The sequence below is a fragment of the Jaculus jaculus genome, chromosome 2 (assembly GCF_020740685.1).
Source record: "Jaculus jaculus isolate mJacJac1 chromosome 2, mJacJac1.mat.Y.cur, whole genome shotgun sequence".
Lineage (NCBI taxonomy): Eukaryota > Metazoa > Chordata > Mammalia > Rodentia > Dipodidae > Jaculus > Jaculus jaculus.
Window position 1 is genome coordinate 75,689,142 of NC_059103.1, and position 17,385 is coordinate 75,706,526.

The following is a 17,385-nucleotide window of genomic DNA, read 5'->3' on the forward strand; positions in this document are numbered from 1 at the left end:
GTGGTAGAAAAGGAGACTGTGACACAGTCTCATTAAGAAAGGATCAATGGCAGACTTGAATTCCTTTCTGAACCTTTGTCCATTTTATGTTTTTTTTTTCCCACTTAAAACTATATAAGCTAAAACTATACAAAGCTAACTATATAGCAATTTCCTCAGCAATTGAAATATTCCCTCCTGGAGGGACACAGGGGGCTCAGGAGATTCAGAAGGTCAACAAGTTTAGGAGAAATGACACTTAAAAGGTCATAAAAGCACTCCCCAAGGTCACAGGATCTGTAAACAACTGATGAGGGGCAAACTGACCAGTGGTATGTAGCAATTTTCTCTGATTTGGAATATTCCTTGGGGAAGGAGGGGAGGAGGGAGTCTCAGGAGACTCAGGTGGTCAGATCTTGGAAAGCTGAAACTAAAAAGGTTATAGGACCCTTTCCTAAGGATATATAAAGTGTAAACAACTGCTCTGAGGGGAGACTCCAACCAGCCAAGCAGCCTGGAAGTCCTGTGGTGAGGGTGAGCTCCAGACATAGCTTCCATGAAGCATCACCTGAATGGGGTGGGCTTTTTGGCAATGCAGCTGCTTTTGAATCATCCATGCTCGTGTAAGCAACCTCTCACCCAGTTCTGTAAGTAACCCTAGCAAGCTCACTGCTTTGTGCAAATGGGTTTTGGTGCAACTGTGCTTTGATCTGTTGTCTGAGCCCTATCTGTGGTGAATAGACATGTGTTTGCATCTTCCCAGAGAAAAGTTTCCTGCAATATTAATCCATATTAAAAGAAAACCACTGGTATCACAAAGAGCAGTTGGCTCTCCCCAAACCTATTCTTTCTTCCAGAGTCATTAAACCACACTGCCTTTTCTATCCTGTCTTGTGATTGGATACGAGTTTTCTAGTGAGATGTGAGATGTGATATATGTGGCTTCCAGGCCTGGCTGATTAAACCCGCCTAGTTATATCTTTTGAAGCTTGTTCCCTCTTCCTGTGAGCTGTAATGGAGAAGAAAATCACCAGGGTGCTCTGGAAGCACCTTGCTGAAGACAGCTGAGTGGCAGCTGCTCTGGGTCCCTGGAATACTTCAAGGAGCGCACCCTCTGCTCCCAGCCTGGACTTAGGCTGTGATTGTCACACTTACTGCCTTTTAGTCACTGAGCCTGGGCTTTGTGTGTTCATTAGGTTGCCCTAAAAACCTTGTAGCCATTCGTTCACTTGTTTTTAGCTCAGTTTTCACTAACTGCTGAGCTATGCTGTACAAAGCCAAGCAGGTACAGACACCAGGGTGAATGAAGACTCAGCTACCTGGCCTTCCACCCTAACTCTTACAGTCTGGATGTTGTTCCCACTATACTTTGTTACAGTGTTTATAATCCTTCCATTTTTTATTATAGGTTCTAGCTGGGCTGTGAGGCTAAACATTAGTTGTCATAACACATACTTCAGATGCTAGTATGCTTTTTCTGTATGTAATAGTACAAAAAGGAAAGGACTCACAGATGTTTGTATAACATAGTGAGATTTATTTTAAAAATACAGGACAGATTGAGAGGCCAAAATCAACAGAGTTAAAAACAACAACAACAAAAATGTATAAACAGAACATTAGACGAACATGAGACACTTTACGAAGACCAAACATTTGAAACATGGATAAGAAGGGAAAGAACTTCAGGTCAAGGGAAAAAATATCTTCAACAAAGTTATAAAAGAACCCAGCACTTAGGAAGCAGAGGTAGGAGGATCACTAGGAGTTTGATAACAGCCTGGGATTACAGAGTGTGTGCTAGGTCAGCCTGGTTAGAGTGAGATCCTACCTAGAAAGCCCCTCCAAAAAATTATAGAAGAAAAATTTCAAAACCTTACAAAAGAGAGGCCCATCCAAATACAGGAAGTATACAAAATGCCAAATAAACAGGGTCAGAAAAGAAATCCCCCACGTCATATTATAGTTAATATACTAAACAAAGAAAACAGAGTTCTAAAAGCTACAAGAGATAAACAGCTCAGTTTTTACAAAGGTAAACCTGTAAGAATAACATCTGATTTGTTATCTAAAAGCCAGATGGGCTTGGTTGGAATGAAGTATTTCAAATATTGAATGACTATAGCTGCCAACCCAAACTACTATATCCAGCAAAATTATCTCTCAGAAGCATAAAGAAAAGTTTTCCATAAAAAGCCAGCTTTATGAATGTATGAGTACTAAGCCAGCCCTACAGAAAATAGTGGATGGAATACTTCATACTAAAGAGAAGAATAAATATGTTCAAGAGGTTACAGGAAGGAAAAATTAATCAAAACTAGAATAGTTGTTAAAGCAAATAAAGATCAAGAAAGCACCAAGCTACACCAAATCGTCAACATAACTTATAGTTTTTAGTAACTATGCTAAATACCAATGGACTAACTTCCTACTCAAAAAAAACAGAGAATGAGAAAACAGAATCCATCCTTTTGCTGTATTTAAGAAATTCACCTTACTGTCAAAGACAGACACCACCTTAGGGTGAAAGGATGTAAAAATATATTCCAAGCAAGAAATAGGAAACAATCAGTATAAATATACTGTTATCTGATAAAACAGACTTTAAACCAAAAGTAATTAAAACAGATAAAGCAGGCCACTTTATACTCATCAAAGGAACAACTCCATAAGAAGATACCACAATTCTAAACATACACACACCAAATGCAGGTGCACCAGATTTTATAAAGCAAAATCTACTAGACATTAAATAAGGCATAACTCCCAGCATAATAATAGTGGGCAACTTTAGTATTCTACTATAGTAAATAGACAGATTATATAAATAGAAAATAAACAAACAATGGAGCTAAATGACAACATAGATTGATTGGACTTAACAGACATCTACAGAGCACTCCGTCCAAACTCTACAGAATGCACATTCTTCTCAGCAACTCACTAGATTATATATTAGGACACAAAGCAAATGTCCACAAATTTAGAAAACTTGACATAACTTGTAGTGTATCTGACCACAATGCAATGAAGCTAGAAACAACAAGAGAGAAACAACAGAAAATACACAAACTCCTGGACAGTCAACAATACACTATTGAACAAGGAATGAGTCATTGAAGAAATAAAGAAGGCAATAAAAGAAATCCTAGAACTGAATGAGAATGAAAACCAACAGGCTAACACCTATGGGACACAGTGGAGGCATCACTCTCTACCAAAAACACTCCACTGGTTTCTCATCTGACCTAGAGTCAAAGTTGTCCTTCTAATGGTGTATGTGGATGTAGCTAAAATACTTACTTTACTTTGAACTCTCTTTTTATTATGACAGTGTCTATGATTATTTGGGAACCTTTGCACCTATGGATCTTCTGTTTGGCATTTCACTACTTTAGGTCTTTACACAGGTCAGATTGCTGGGGAGCTCTTCTCTGACATCTGTACTATATGCTTGCATCCCCTATCTCTTATAATTCCTGTTATCATCCCCTGCTTTATGTTTCTTCCCAGTAGTTAGCACGATCTCATATACTTTATGCTTTAATTTTTTATCTTGATTTTTGTCTGTTTCTTCCATTAGAATGTGATCTCCATGAAGGTAGGTGTATTTTTTCAATTTTTCTCACTGCTGTGTCCTTAGGATCTAAACTGTTTTCCAGATCATAGAAGGGCTCTTGATTATATGTGATTTTATTTTACGATGTGTGTATGTGTGTGTATTGAGTGAGGTGTACATGAGTGTGCATGTAGAGCCCAGGTAAGTGTCATTCTTCAGGAATTCCATCCATCTTTTTTTTTTTTTTTTTTTTAACAAGGTCTTTCATGGGCTTGAAGCTTGTCCCATCTCTTCCTTATTGTTTTTTTTTCAAATTTTTTTAATTAAAAAAATTTTTTTTGTTCATTTTTTAAAAAATTTATTTATTTATTTATTTGAGAGTGACAGACACAGAGAGAACGACAGATAGAGGGAGAGAGAAAGAATGGGCGCGCCAGGGCCTCCAGCCTCTGCAAACGAACTCCAGACGCGTGCGCCCCCTTGTGCATCTGGCTAACGTGGGACCTGGGGAACTGAGCCTTGAACGGGGTCCTTAGGCTTCACAGGCAAGTGCTTAACCGCTAGGCCATCTCTCTCCAGCCTCATTTTTATTTATTTATTGGAGAGTGACAGAGAGAGAGAGAGAAAGAGAGAGAAGGGCGCACCAAGGCTTCCAGCCACTGCAAACAAACTCCAGATGTGTGCGCCCCCTTGTGCATCTGGCTAACGTGGGTCCTGGGGAATCCAGCCTTGAACTGGGGTTCTTAGGCTTCACAGGCAAGCGCTTAACCGCTAAGCCATCTCTCCAGCCCTTTTTTCAAATTTTTATTAACAACTTTCTTGATTATAAAAAATATTCCATGGTAATACCCTCCCTCTCCCCGCTTTCCCCTTTGAAACTCCATTCTCCATCATACCCCTTCCCCATCTCAATCAGTCTCTCTTTTATTTTGATGTCATGATCTTTTCCTCCTCTTACGATGGTCTTGTGTAGGTAGTATCAGGCACTGTGAGGTCATGGATATCCAGGCCATTTTGTGTCTGGGAGGCAAATGCTTTATCCACTGAGTCATCTCCCAAACCTGAAGTTATTTTTTTTTAAATCATTTTAGTTTTTATTGACTTATGTATGTAGGGGAGGAGTGCATCAGGGCCTCTTGCTACCATAAACTCCAGATATATGTGCCACTTTTTGCATCTGGCCTTACAGACCTGGCCTGGACCAACAGACTTTGTAAGCAAATACCATTATCTGCTAAGAAAACTTCCCAGTATCCCCTGGAAGTTATTTTATTTTCAATTTTTATTTATTTATTTTATTTATTTTTTTAAAATTATTTATTTATTTATTTGAGAGTGACAGACACAGAGAGAAAGACAGATAGAGGGAGAGAGAGAGAATGGGCGCGCCAGGGCTTCCAGCCTCTGCAAACGAACTCCAGACGCGTGCGCCCCCTTGTGCATCTGGCTAACGTGGGACCTGGGGAACCGAGCCTTGAACCGGGGTCCTTAGGCTTCACAGGCAAGCGCTTAACTGCTAAACCATCTCTCCAGCCCAATTTTTATTTTTTTAAATTTAATGAATTAATTTATTTGCATGTCTGATGTATGTGTGTGTAGGGGGGTGCAGGGGCTATTGCTCTTGTGGAGATCACATTCTAATGGAAGAAACAGGCAAAAATCAAGATAAATAATTAAAGCATGAAGTATATGAGATTGTGATAACAACTGGGAAGAAAAATAAAGCAGGGGATGATAACAGGAATTATAAGAGATAGGGAATGCCAGACACTTGTGCCACTTTTGTGCCTGGCTTTATGTGGCTGGCCTAGGAATTGAATCTGGGCTGGCAAGCTTTGCAAGCAAATGCCTTTAACTGCTGAACCACCTTCCTAGCCCCAGTTATATTTTAATAGCTTACTCTTTAGGGCTGGAGATATAGCTTGGTGGTAGTTTATGTAAATGCTTAGCACATGTGAGACCTGGCTTCAATCTGTAGTAATACACATGATGTAGTTTTCCAAAGAAAGAAAGATCATCAGTGTTAAAAATATAGTTAATGTGCAATGATTCCAAAATTTAAATTCTTTTTTTTTCTTTACATTGGGAACTTTATCAGACACAAGTCTGAGGAGAATGACTATTTCTGTCCATTCAGATCAATTCTTTCTAGAAACAAGATATCAATACAGGTGGAGTGGGGTGAGCATTTGAATCTGTGTGTACTTCCTTAGGGGAAAATCAAGAAGCTTTTCCAAGCACATACAGGAACTGACAAAGGGGAAAGGGACAGCCTGTGACTTTGCTGCATTCATAAAAACCTTACCATGCAGCTACAATGACGTAAGGGAGAGCAGGGAACCTGCACACTCAGTGAAAAGATGCTCCAGTTTCCCTTCTACAAAAGATGCTAGTTCTGAGAGATTGTACACTTCTCTCTTCAAGTTTTTAAAAATAATTTTACTTTAAAACTAAAAGGAAAAAGATAGAATTAGAGTACAGATTGTGATTTTGATTTTTCAGAGAAACTGAAGCATAAATAAGAGAATAGGGCTGGAGAGATGGCATTAGAGGTTAAGGTTTATGCCTGTCTGCAAAGCCTAATGACCCAAGTTCAATTCACCAGTACCCACATAAGCCAGATGCATGTGTCTGGAATTTGTTTGCAATGGCCAGAGGCCATGGAAGGCCCATTTTTTCTCTCTCATTCTCTCACAAATAAATAAATAAATAATTTTTTTGATATGATATTCTTTTTCTATGTATTTTTCTTTCACCCTGTTTTATGTTCATTCATTACTTTTCTACATATTAATACAGACAAGAATAAATAAATGGAAGAAAGTAAGGAAAAGTACTTTATGAAAAATTCTCTTCAAAAAATTAAATGTAGGGCTGGAAAGACGGCTTAGTGGTTAAGGCATTTGTCTGTGAAGCCTAAGGACTCATGTTTGACTCTCCAGGTCCCACACAAGCCAGACACTAAAGTGATACAAGCTTACATGGGAGCATGTGTGTCTGGAGTTTGACTGCAGTGGCTTGAGGCCCTGATACTCCAATATTCATTCTCTCTCTCACTCCTGCTCTTGCTGTCCCTCTCTTATTAAAAAAAAAAAAAAAAAGAAAGAAAAGAAAAAAGAAAAGAAAAAGAAAAAAGACCAGTCTCAGGCTTGCCTCAAAAGAACTTTAAATGGAAAAATGCTTAAAATGAGAAAAAAAAAATGTAGCAATTTAAAAACATGGCAACAGGGCTGGAGAGATGAGTCATCAGCTAAAGTTCTTGCCTGCAAAGCCAAAGGATCCAGGTCTGATTCCCCAGGACAAATGTAAAGCCAGATGTAGAAGATGGTGCATGTGTCTGCAGTCTGTTTGCGGTGGCTGGAGGCCCCAGCTCAACCATTCTCTCTGTCACTCTTCCTCTTTCTCTTCTCTCAAATAAATAAATAAACAAAATATTTAAAAAGCCATGGCAGTCAAAGTATGCCCCAAAAGGAAAAATACATTATAAAAATTTTATTCAAAATCAAATATAAAAATACTCAAAATGAGAAAAAATATAACAATTAAAAACATAGCAACAAAAGTGTGCCCCTCATGTTCTTGTGCAAGGTCATATTTCTCTGCCTTCATCTTTACATCTATTAAACGGAAAGACAAATACATACCCCTAGTGGCTCTAATTCAGTTCTCTCAGAACTCCTACAATTTTGCGACAGTTACTTTTTATTTTTCTTTTTCACTTTTTTTTCTTTTCACAATTTTTATTAACATTTTCCATGATTATAAAAAATATCCCATGGTAATACCCCTCCCACTTTCCCCTTTGAAATTCCATTCTCCATCATATTACCTCCCCATTACTTTTTCTTTTTTAACCAAGTAAAGAGATCATTCTTAAAAAGCTACAAGTTAAAAGAATATAAATATTCACTTACCAGAATCCCATCTTGATTTTCATTGAGCTCAGACAGTTTAGAGCTGGATTTCTGACGTTTAGGCTTGTTCCTTTCCCCAACATAATCAGAAGGATTTTCGTGTAATTTATCTACTTCCTGAGTATTCCAAATACATTCATCTAAGTTGTTGAAGCCAGAAGGAATATTTTCTTTATTGATAAATCCCCTTGAATTGAAGACAAAATGATTTAATTTCATTTTCAAAGAGAAAGGAGTCACTTTATAATACTCCTATCATATCATATCCTACACACAGGAAGTCTGAAGAAGGCCAGGAATTTCAGTTTACATCTTTGACCCACATCAGTAGAGTGTCACTCCTGAGGCTGTTGTGCAAACAAATTACATTGAAAGAGATGTGACTCCTAGAGGCAAACTTACAAGGGTAGTGTAACACCTTTTATAGTTTACCAAAGGTAATTTGCATTCAAAAGGAAGAATAATGCAATTTTATTATGAAATTTCCCATTGTTTGTATATTGTCATGGCTGGAGCAGTTACACAAGTGCTCTATCACTGATCTATATCCCTACACACATACACACACACACACACACACACATACACACATAAATTTTAATTAAAATTTTTAATTAAAAATTCTTATAGTATATGGAGAAAAAAATCTGAAAAGGAAATATCTTCTCCAGAATGAAAATACTGATTTCTCAAATGATAGACATTTCAACATTATAGAATGCTTTAATGTTTTTATTTTTAAAAAACATTTATTTTTATTTGTTTATTAGAAACAGAGAGACAGGGAGAGAGAAATAGAGAAAGGGAGTGTGTGAGAATGGGTGTGCCAGGGTCTCTAGCCACTGCAAATGAACTCCAGACACATGCACCTCCATATACATCTGGCTTACGTGGGACCTGGAGAATCGAATCTGGGTCCTCAGGCTGCATAGGCATGCGTCTTAACTGCTAAGCCATCCCTCTAACACATGTGCCACCATATGCATCTGGCTTACATGGGACCTGGAGAATCAGACCTGGGTCTTTAGGCTGCACATTAACTGCTAAGCCATCTCTCTAGCCCTAATGTTTTTATTTTTAGTATGTTTGCAGTATATGTGGTATGTATGTGTATGGTTTATGGACACGTGGGTGCACATGCATGTGTCCCATATGCACATATGTAGAATCCTAACACAGACATCAGATGATCTCTTCCACCACATCTTTTTAAACCTTATTTCCCTAAGAGAGTGTCTCACTGAAGTTGGAGCTTGTTACCAGCCTCAGTGATCCTCCTGTCTCCTTCTCCACACCTCTGGAGTTAGAGGCAGGTGTGGCCATGCCAGCTTTTTAATATGGGTGCTGGCAGCTGAAGTCAGGTCCTCATGCTTGTACAGCAAGTGCTCTTTCATACCTGCTGAGTCATCTCCCCAGCTCAAAATACTTTAATATCTAAATCTCGCTGAATTAGATAATCTTGTTAGAAACTAATTGCATTATAAAAAGCACTTTAACTGAAATATGGATTTTCTATTTCCCTGTAGGGATTCTAAAATATAAGGTCATTAGAATTAGAAATGTTGGGCTGCAGAGACTACCTAGTGGTTAAGGCACTTGTTTGCAAAGCCAAAGGACCCAGGTTCAATTCCCCAGGACCCACATAAGCCAGATGCACAGGGTGGCACATGCACCTGGAGTTCGTCTGCAGTGGCTGGAGGCCCTGGCATACCCATTCTCTCTCTCTATCAGAATCTCTCTCAAATAAAAAAGAAAAAGGAAAATAAATACAAATGTCATAATAATAGTATTTAATTTATTTAGAGTCTCAAAAACATAGTATTTTAAACATTCCTCTAAGAGATTTTCACAGAACTAAATTACTTGCCAAACTTTAAAAACTATAACATGGATAAAATCAAACCACAAACATGGCTTGGTAAAAAAGAAATGAATGAGATCTCAAGGCAGGACTGAGTTAATGTTCTTCTCCAACTCCTTAATATGTATCTTGAAATAAAGGCTCTTAGAACAGTAAAAATAGGTATCATTTTACTGTCAGTTCAACCACATCCTCAAATGAAAGACAACATTAAATATTTATTCTGCAATATAAATTCATACTTTTAGGAATGCAGAGAAAATCATGAATGAAATACTATAATAATATTATCAAAGTTATTACTATTTTAAGCAACTTCTAATATGGAAAATATACATATATATTAAAGTTATATAAAAGATTTATGTACATTTAAAAGAAATGCCCTAACTATAACCTAGTTGGAGGCAGAAGGGAAAGCTAACAGGGACTTGTTCACAAGCATACATACACCCTTGTGCACACATACCTGACCTCCGTACTCAAGAGCACACACAGCCTTCTGAGTGAGGGAAGCTATGGGACTTGGTAGAAAGCTCAAAATTACTTGTTTAACCACTTCACTTCTGTATTCTTATCACTCCACATACTTTTACAAGCTACTGGAGTACGCATGTGCCTATGAACTTGCCTATGTACTTTGTGCTTGCAAACCATTATAGATTGCTCTGTGTGTTTCCTCAAAATCCCCATAAATCAGTTACTTCCTCATTGCTGGGTCAAAACACTGTACTAGAAGCATCTTAGGGAAAGAAAACACTTATTTTGGTTTATAATTTTTTAAAATAATTTTTGTTCATTATTTATTTATTTATTTGAGAGTGACAGATAGAGAAAAAGGCAGATAGAGATAGAGAGATAGAGATAGAGAGAGAGAGAATGGGCGTGCCAGGGCCCTCAGCCCCTGCAAACAAACTCCAGCCCCCTTGTGCATCTGGCTAACGTGGGTCCTGTAGAATTGAGCCTCGAACTGGGATCCTTAGGCTTCATGGGCAAGCGCTTAACTGTGAAGCCATCTCTCCAGCCCTTGTTTATAATTTTTTAAAATATTTACTTAAGAGAGAGAGAGAATGGGGGGGGGATATGAATGAATGTGCCAGGGCCACCAGCCACTGTAAATGAATTCCAGATGCATGCACCACCATGTGCATTTGACTAACATGGATCCTCAGGAATCAAACCTGGGTCCTTCCTTAGGTTTCACCAGGCAAGTGCCTTAATCACTATACCATCTCTCCATCCCAGTTTATAATTTTTGAGGGGAATTTTCATGTAGTGTTGTTGTAGTCAGGTTTAGCACTGCTGGTAGAAATCACCCAACCAAGAGCAGCTTGTGGGAAAAAGAGGTTTATTTTGGCTTGCAGGCTCAAGGGGAAGCTCCATGATGGCAGGGGACAACGATGGCTTGAGCAGAGAGTGGACATCCTCCCCTGGCTAACATAAGGTGGACAATAGCAACAGGAGAGTGTGCCAAACACTGGCATAGGGAAACTGGCTATAACACCCACAAGCCTGCCCTCAACAATACACTCCCTCTAGGAGGCACTGATTCCCAAATCTCCAGCATCTGGGAACCTAGCATTCAGAACACCTAAGTTTATAGGGACACCTGAATCAAACCACTACATTCTGCCTCTGGCCCCCATAAACTGATAACCATACATGATGTAAAATACAATGCATTCAGTATGAGTTTAAGAGTCCCATAGTTTTTATCAATTCCAATGAAGTTCATGCCTTCCATAGTCCAAGGTCTTTTAACTGAGCCATAATACAAAAAAAAAATGCCCAAAACCTATAATGGCACAGACTAAACATTCACACTGTAGAAGATGGCATTGGGCATAGCAAAGAAACATTCAGCCAATACAAGATTTAAAACAACCAGGGCAAACATCAAACTGTAACTCCAAGTTCAGCAACTCTAGCCAGTGACAAATCTCCAAGTCCGATAATTCTAACCAGTAACAAGTCTCTGGAGTTCCAAGTCCACCCCTCCAACTAGGCTACCCACAGTCCTGGAAACTTCATGGGGCCGGCAGTTTTCCTTAGCAGCCATCTAATGGTCCTGGCATTTTCACTGGGTCTCCACTGCAATCCACGGTCAATCCTCATGGCCCCATGTGGCCTCCATGCAAGCTATCAGCAAACCTGCTTCACACTGCCCATGGCCATTTCCAAAACACAAGATCATGTTGCAAACTCAATGGCCCTCTTGTTCCTGCATTTCTTGCACTCCACAATACCAGGTAGGGTGCCAATTTGTTAATCCAGGGGGGAATAAAGCAGACTTTGAAGAACAGGTCACTCCTTGAGTACCCAGGCCCCTTCAAAAGAGTCTACATTCTTCTTGTTGTCCCAGCGCAGGTCAGCTAGCCCAGTCTCAAAGGTTGTAATCTCTCAGTTGCAGCTGAATGGGCAACAGTTTACCCAAAGATTTTTCTTTCTGTGCCATATCCCTCTGCTCGCACCAGTTCATTTCTATGCAGAGCAACCCTGCACAACTTCTCAGGACACAGGCATAACATCAGGCTTCCCACACAAACTGCTAGCCCAGTCCAAGCAAAGCCCTTTCTCACCCTTATAAGCCAAACCTCACAGTCCATAGTTCTTATTGCATTCAGGTCTTTCAACTCTGACCAGAATGGTCTATCAAGCTATATTTATAGCACTGCAAGATGTCTCTTAGGCTAAGGTTTCAAATCCTTCCACATTCCTCTTGAAAATCAGCTCCAAAAGACAAAGCCCCACAGGCACATGTCTAGTAGAAACCCCACTTCTGGTACCACTGTACTGTTGCAGTCAGGTTCACATTGCTGGTTGAAATCACCCAACCAACAACATCTTGTGGGAAAAAGAGGTGTACTTTGGTTTACAGGCTCAAGGGGAAACTCCACGATGGCAGGGGAAAATGATGGCATGAGCAGAGGGGTGGACATCAACCCATGGACAATAGCAACAAGAGAGTGTGCCAAACACTAGCATAGGGAATGGCTATAACACCCATAAGCCCACCCCCAACAATATACTCTCTCTAGGTGGCATTAATTCCCAAATCTCCATCAGCTGGGAACCTAGCTTCATAACACTTAAGTTCATGGGGGACACCTGAATCAAACCACCACAAGTGTGAAAGCATGGCAGGAGCAAAAAGCTGCCTCACATCAGGACGGATGAAGGAAAGAGAGAGGGAGAAAGAGAGAGAGAAATGTTAATACTCAGTTATTGTTTTCTTTTTATATACAGGCCAGGACCCTCAGCCCATGGAATGTTCCACCTACAATTAGGGTGGGTCTTGGTACCTCAGTAAATCTTATATAGATAATTCCTAATAGACATTCCAAGATACCTATTTCCAAGGTGATTCTAAATTCTTTCAAGTTGCCAACTGGAGATAAATCATCACACCCCATTTTGAAGCCCTAACACCTCTTGTGCCAACAATGGAAGCCAAAGCTAAATGACACCATCAGAGCAGTGCCCTTATCCAATGTGACTGTCTTTCTGAGAAGAGACAGATATCAGGAAAGCATGTACACAGAAGGAAGGCTCTGTGAGGGTGCAGTGAGCAGACAGTCATCTGCAAGCTGAGATCATGGGCCTTGCCAGAATCGAGTCCTGCTGTATCTTGACTTTGGACATTTAGTCTCTGGAATTGTGAACAAATAAATGTCCCTTGTTTAAATCACCCAATCTGTGTACTTTGTTAGTGGCAGCACAAGCCAACTGATATAAAAGCTGAAAAATATTTTAAAAAATCAAATAGGAGGGCTAAAGAGATGGCTTAGCAGTTAAGGCTTTTGCCTGTGGAGTCTAAGACCCATGCTCAATCTCCAGATCCCACGTAAGCCAGACACAAAGGTGAGGCAAGCTGAAGGTTGCATATACCCACTAGATGGCACAAGTGTCTGAAATTCAAATGCAGTGGCTGAGGCCCTGGTGTGCCTTTAACCACTAAGCCATCTCTCCAGCTATAAAAAAGAGTACTTTTAAAAAACATATTACAAAGAGACTGTCACAATCAAACTCCATATTCCATTAACCTGGCAGATTTTTTAAAAATAAATGAATTAGAATGAAACTTTTTATACAATTTATACAATAAATACATTCTTTAAACATCTACCTTTTTTTTCCTTTTTCTTTTGTTCTTTTGTTTGTTTTTGGTTTTTGAAGGCATGGCCTCATTGTAGCCCAGGCTGACCTGGAACTCACTATGTAGTCTCAGGATGGCCTCAAACTCACAGTGATCCTCCTACCTCTGCCTCCTGAGTGCTGGGATTAAAGGTGTGTGACACCACGCTTGTTTTAAACATCTACATTTTTATTGCAGCAAATGATTATTTGAATTTAACTGTATTTTCTTATATATTTGACAAACAGTAAATCATATGCACCAAAGTGAACAGAATTGTTCCATGATGCTTTAATTAGATTTTACTGACTGCTCTAATTCATCTAAGGTAAGGACATCATTAGCTTTATTTTTTATTTTTTGTTTTTCAAGGTAAGGTCTTGCCCTAATCCCTGGCTGACCTGGAATACACTATGTAGTCTCAGAGTGGCCTCAAACTAACAGTGATCCTCCTACTTCTGCCTCCCAAGAGCTGGGATTAAAGACATGCACCACCATGCCCAGCTTAGCTTTAAATTATTAACTTGTTGCAACTCCAAGTTGTGAGGACTAAAATAATAGAATAAAACAAATGGATGTTTTTGTAAAGTAATTTTCAAATATTCTATAAGGCTACTAGCTTTGAATAAAATATTATAAAGTCTAGGTTAATTGTTCCTTGTTTTTTTTAAAGCAAAGCCTCATGAAAATCTTAGATAAATGAATCAATTATATATAATTATCTCTGAGTAACACATTTAGTATAAAGCTATGATTCTTGATGTTCTCACAATTTATGTAATGTTAATGGCTGTTCTGGGGATACCAGACATGATTTAGCTTTGTGTTTTCTTTTGTTGTTGTTATATGTATCTGTGTTGGGAGGTAGCTTATTATACCACTGTAAATCAGTCATACAGGAAGGGGAGATAGTGTGTCTTCCCCGCTACCTTTACTTTGTAGAGGCCCTGATTGCTTTTGCAGGGTAGTTGCCATGTTCCTGGCTAGAGGCATTAGGGGTATCCTCCACTTCCTTTGCTACAGTGGGGCACTGATTAATACAGAAGGGAATTTTCCTTACATTTGTAACCAAACCTTCTTTTCTTAACTTTTGTTTTTATTGACAATTTATATGCATATAAGGATGTATTTTGATCACAACCCCCTTCCATTAACTTCTCACATCAGCCTCCTCCAGTTAAGCGCTGCTTCTTTCCAACCCTCTTCTACTTTGATGTTTTAGCTTTTGCTTGTGTGTGAGATTCACTGAATTTAATTAGGGTTGCCTGCATGACAATTGGTGAGAGATTATGTGCCAGAGCATGTGCAATGGACCAGTGACTGCATTGAAGGAAATAGTTTCCCTTTCCCCAGCAACCATTAACTGCCAATAGCTCTGTAGGGAGGGATCACTACCTAGAGCTGAATGTTGATGGGTCCTGAGGACCCAGCATTTCAAAGTCCTTGAACAGATGAAGGCCCAAAGAAGGTTCTGACATCAAAGTGGAGATGTTGGAAGAATCAGCAGCTAGAAAGGCATGCCAAGTGAGAAGACTAGAGGAAGGAAAAGAATGGAGCAGGAGGGGATAGAGATTTCTGGACTAGCAAAGGCCAGAAACAGAGATGACCCAGTATCCAGGTCAGGGAAGGAAGGAATAGAAGCAAATTAGTACCTCTGGGGACTTGGGAGATTAATGACCTTGTTCTTTAAAGATCTAAAAAGCTGAGAGAAGCATACAATGTGTGTTTGGAGCTGAAGAAGTACTGTTCAGACTTGATTGTGGCCCAGCCTGTCAGGTGAGATGGGCAGAAATCTTGTGACCAGGAAGGTGATGCAAATGAGGAACACATGACAAGGACCACAAACCAAGGGAACATTATGGTGAGATGTGGTCAGTTACCTAAGCCATATAGAATAACCCAGGAGTGTAAAAATACTTGTATCCCAAGATTCTTGTAACCAGCATAGGGCAGAATGAGTAGTCATGGGAATACCAGAGAAGAAACATTAAGAATAAGCTAGAGCTTCATGCATATCCACAGATGACCAGTTGGGCACCAGCCTTCTCCATTTCCTTTGGGTCCCATGATGTTGCTAGTTAAATGCAGTCAGGATAATATATGCAAGAAACATTCCTACACTTGGGAAACTATTTAAATTCTGCAGGACAGGTTGCCCTATATTTTTAATATTTCTTGTCCTTTTTGGCCCCTGCCCATGTTTTACCTTATCTCCGTTGTGCCACATCTGCCACTACCAAGCACCCGCCCACCGTCACCATTGTCAGGTCACTGTCTTCCCACAGGCACTGTCATGCTTGCTGCCACTTCCAGCCTCCACATGTTAACCCTCTGTCCAAACAAACAGGGCAGCAAGCGGGACGCCACAACACGGTGCAGCCACTTTGAAAAAGGTAAATGTTGCTATATAGTACTTAGCAAATAAAAAGGAAGCAGAAGAACTGTGTTTGAGTAATTAATACACATACTACAATAAAACATAGCCAGAACACAAACTAATTATAATCTCAAATGCTTATATTCATCTGTCAGTAGCTGACATCAACTGTGAACATATCTATTAGCATTTTGTCAGCATTCAGCAAAAAGACTAGTTTATTAGCCAAGACTTTCCCTTTATATTGATTTGGTTAAGTACTGAAACATACTCTAATACTTGGGTTTTTTTTTTTTAGTGCAAAAAAGACTGAACTTTAAGCTTAGATTTCTTTTTTTTTTTTTTTTTTTTTTTGGTTTTTCCAAGTAGGGTCTCACTCTAGCTCAGGCTGACCTGGAATTCTCTATGTAGACAAAGGGTGGCCTTGAACTCACAAAGATCCTCCTACCTCTGCCTCTCTAGTGCTGGGATTAACAGCGTGTGCCACCATGCCCGGCTTTAAATTCTTAACTATAATATAGTTTTTATATTTTCTTTCAAATATATATTTATTTTTATTTGAGAGACAGGAGGTGGCAGATAGATACAGAATGGACATGCCAGGGCCTCTAGACACTGCAAACGAACTCCAGGTGCATGCAACATTTTCTGCATCTGGCTTCAAATGGGTATTGGAGAATCCAATTTGAGTCCTTAGGTTTCTCAAGCATGCACCTTAACTGCTAAGTCATTTCTCCAGACCCCTATTTTCTTTTTAAATTAACGTGTCAGGGGGGCAAGCATTCTATTGTGCATGGGTGAAGGTGAGAGGTCAACTTTGAGGAATCTGTGTTCCACTTTCTTTAAGACAGGGCCTCTTGCCTTTGCAGACAAATGGCCAGACTACAGGTGCATCAGGCTAGCTAGCGTGCAGGCTTCAGATTCTCCTAGATCTGCCTCCCATTGTTGTATGCACTGGAATCACCGATGGAGGTGCCACTTTGCATATAGTTCTACCTAGTTGCTGGGGGATTGATCATAAGTCATCAGGCTCTGTGAGCAAGCACTTTTATCCATTGAGCCATCTCCCTAACACCAGTGTTTCTATTTTCTAACAGAATATTACAATTACTTCTTGTCACCGGGGATGTAATACAAGTTTTCAAAAGTAATGCATATTCTACTTGTAAAATCAGTATATACATCTAAATGGTATACAGCAGAGAGTTTATTTACACAATTTATCTTTTTTGTCTTTATTTAACCAAAAACTAGTTCCTTGTTTTTCTTTTCATAAAAATTTTGATGTACATTATGAGTCCAGGTGGAAAAGAATGTTTGGAACTAGGATCTGGTTTTAGTTTTGGACATTTAATAAGGAGCTCAAAACAGCAACTGCACAGAAGCTAAACACTACCAAGGAAAAACAAACTGGGACCATCTAGGGGAAAACTATGGGAATAGTCTGTCATCAGCATAAAATTATCTTTCTTGGCAACTTAAGTCTTGATGCTCAAATCATACAAATGACTGTTGTACATCTGTGTTTTGCCTAATTGCTTTTTAAAGATTTTAAAGTTA

General features: G+C 39.3%; 1 protein-coding gene across 2 annotated transcripts in view; it reads right to left on the reverse strand.

Annotated features, from left to right (window-relative positions):
* The window catches only part of Fam13a (family with sequence similarity 13 member A), a 100,840-nt gene that overhangs the window by 45,454 nt on the left and 38,001 nt on the right, over positions 1-17,385 (reverse strand). For both annotated transcript variants that reach the window (XM_045143814.1, XM_045143813.1), the window contains exon 5: positions 7,453-7,639. In XM_045143814.1, the coding sequence (XP_044999749.1) occupies positions 7,453-7,639 (187 nt within the window). The remainder of the gene's footprint in view (positions 1-7,452; positions 7,640-17,385) is intronic.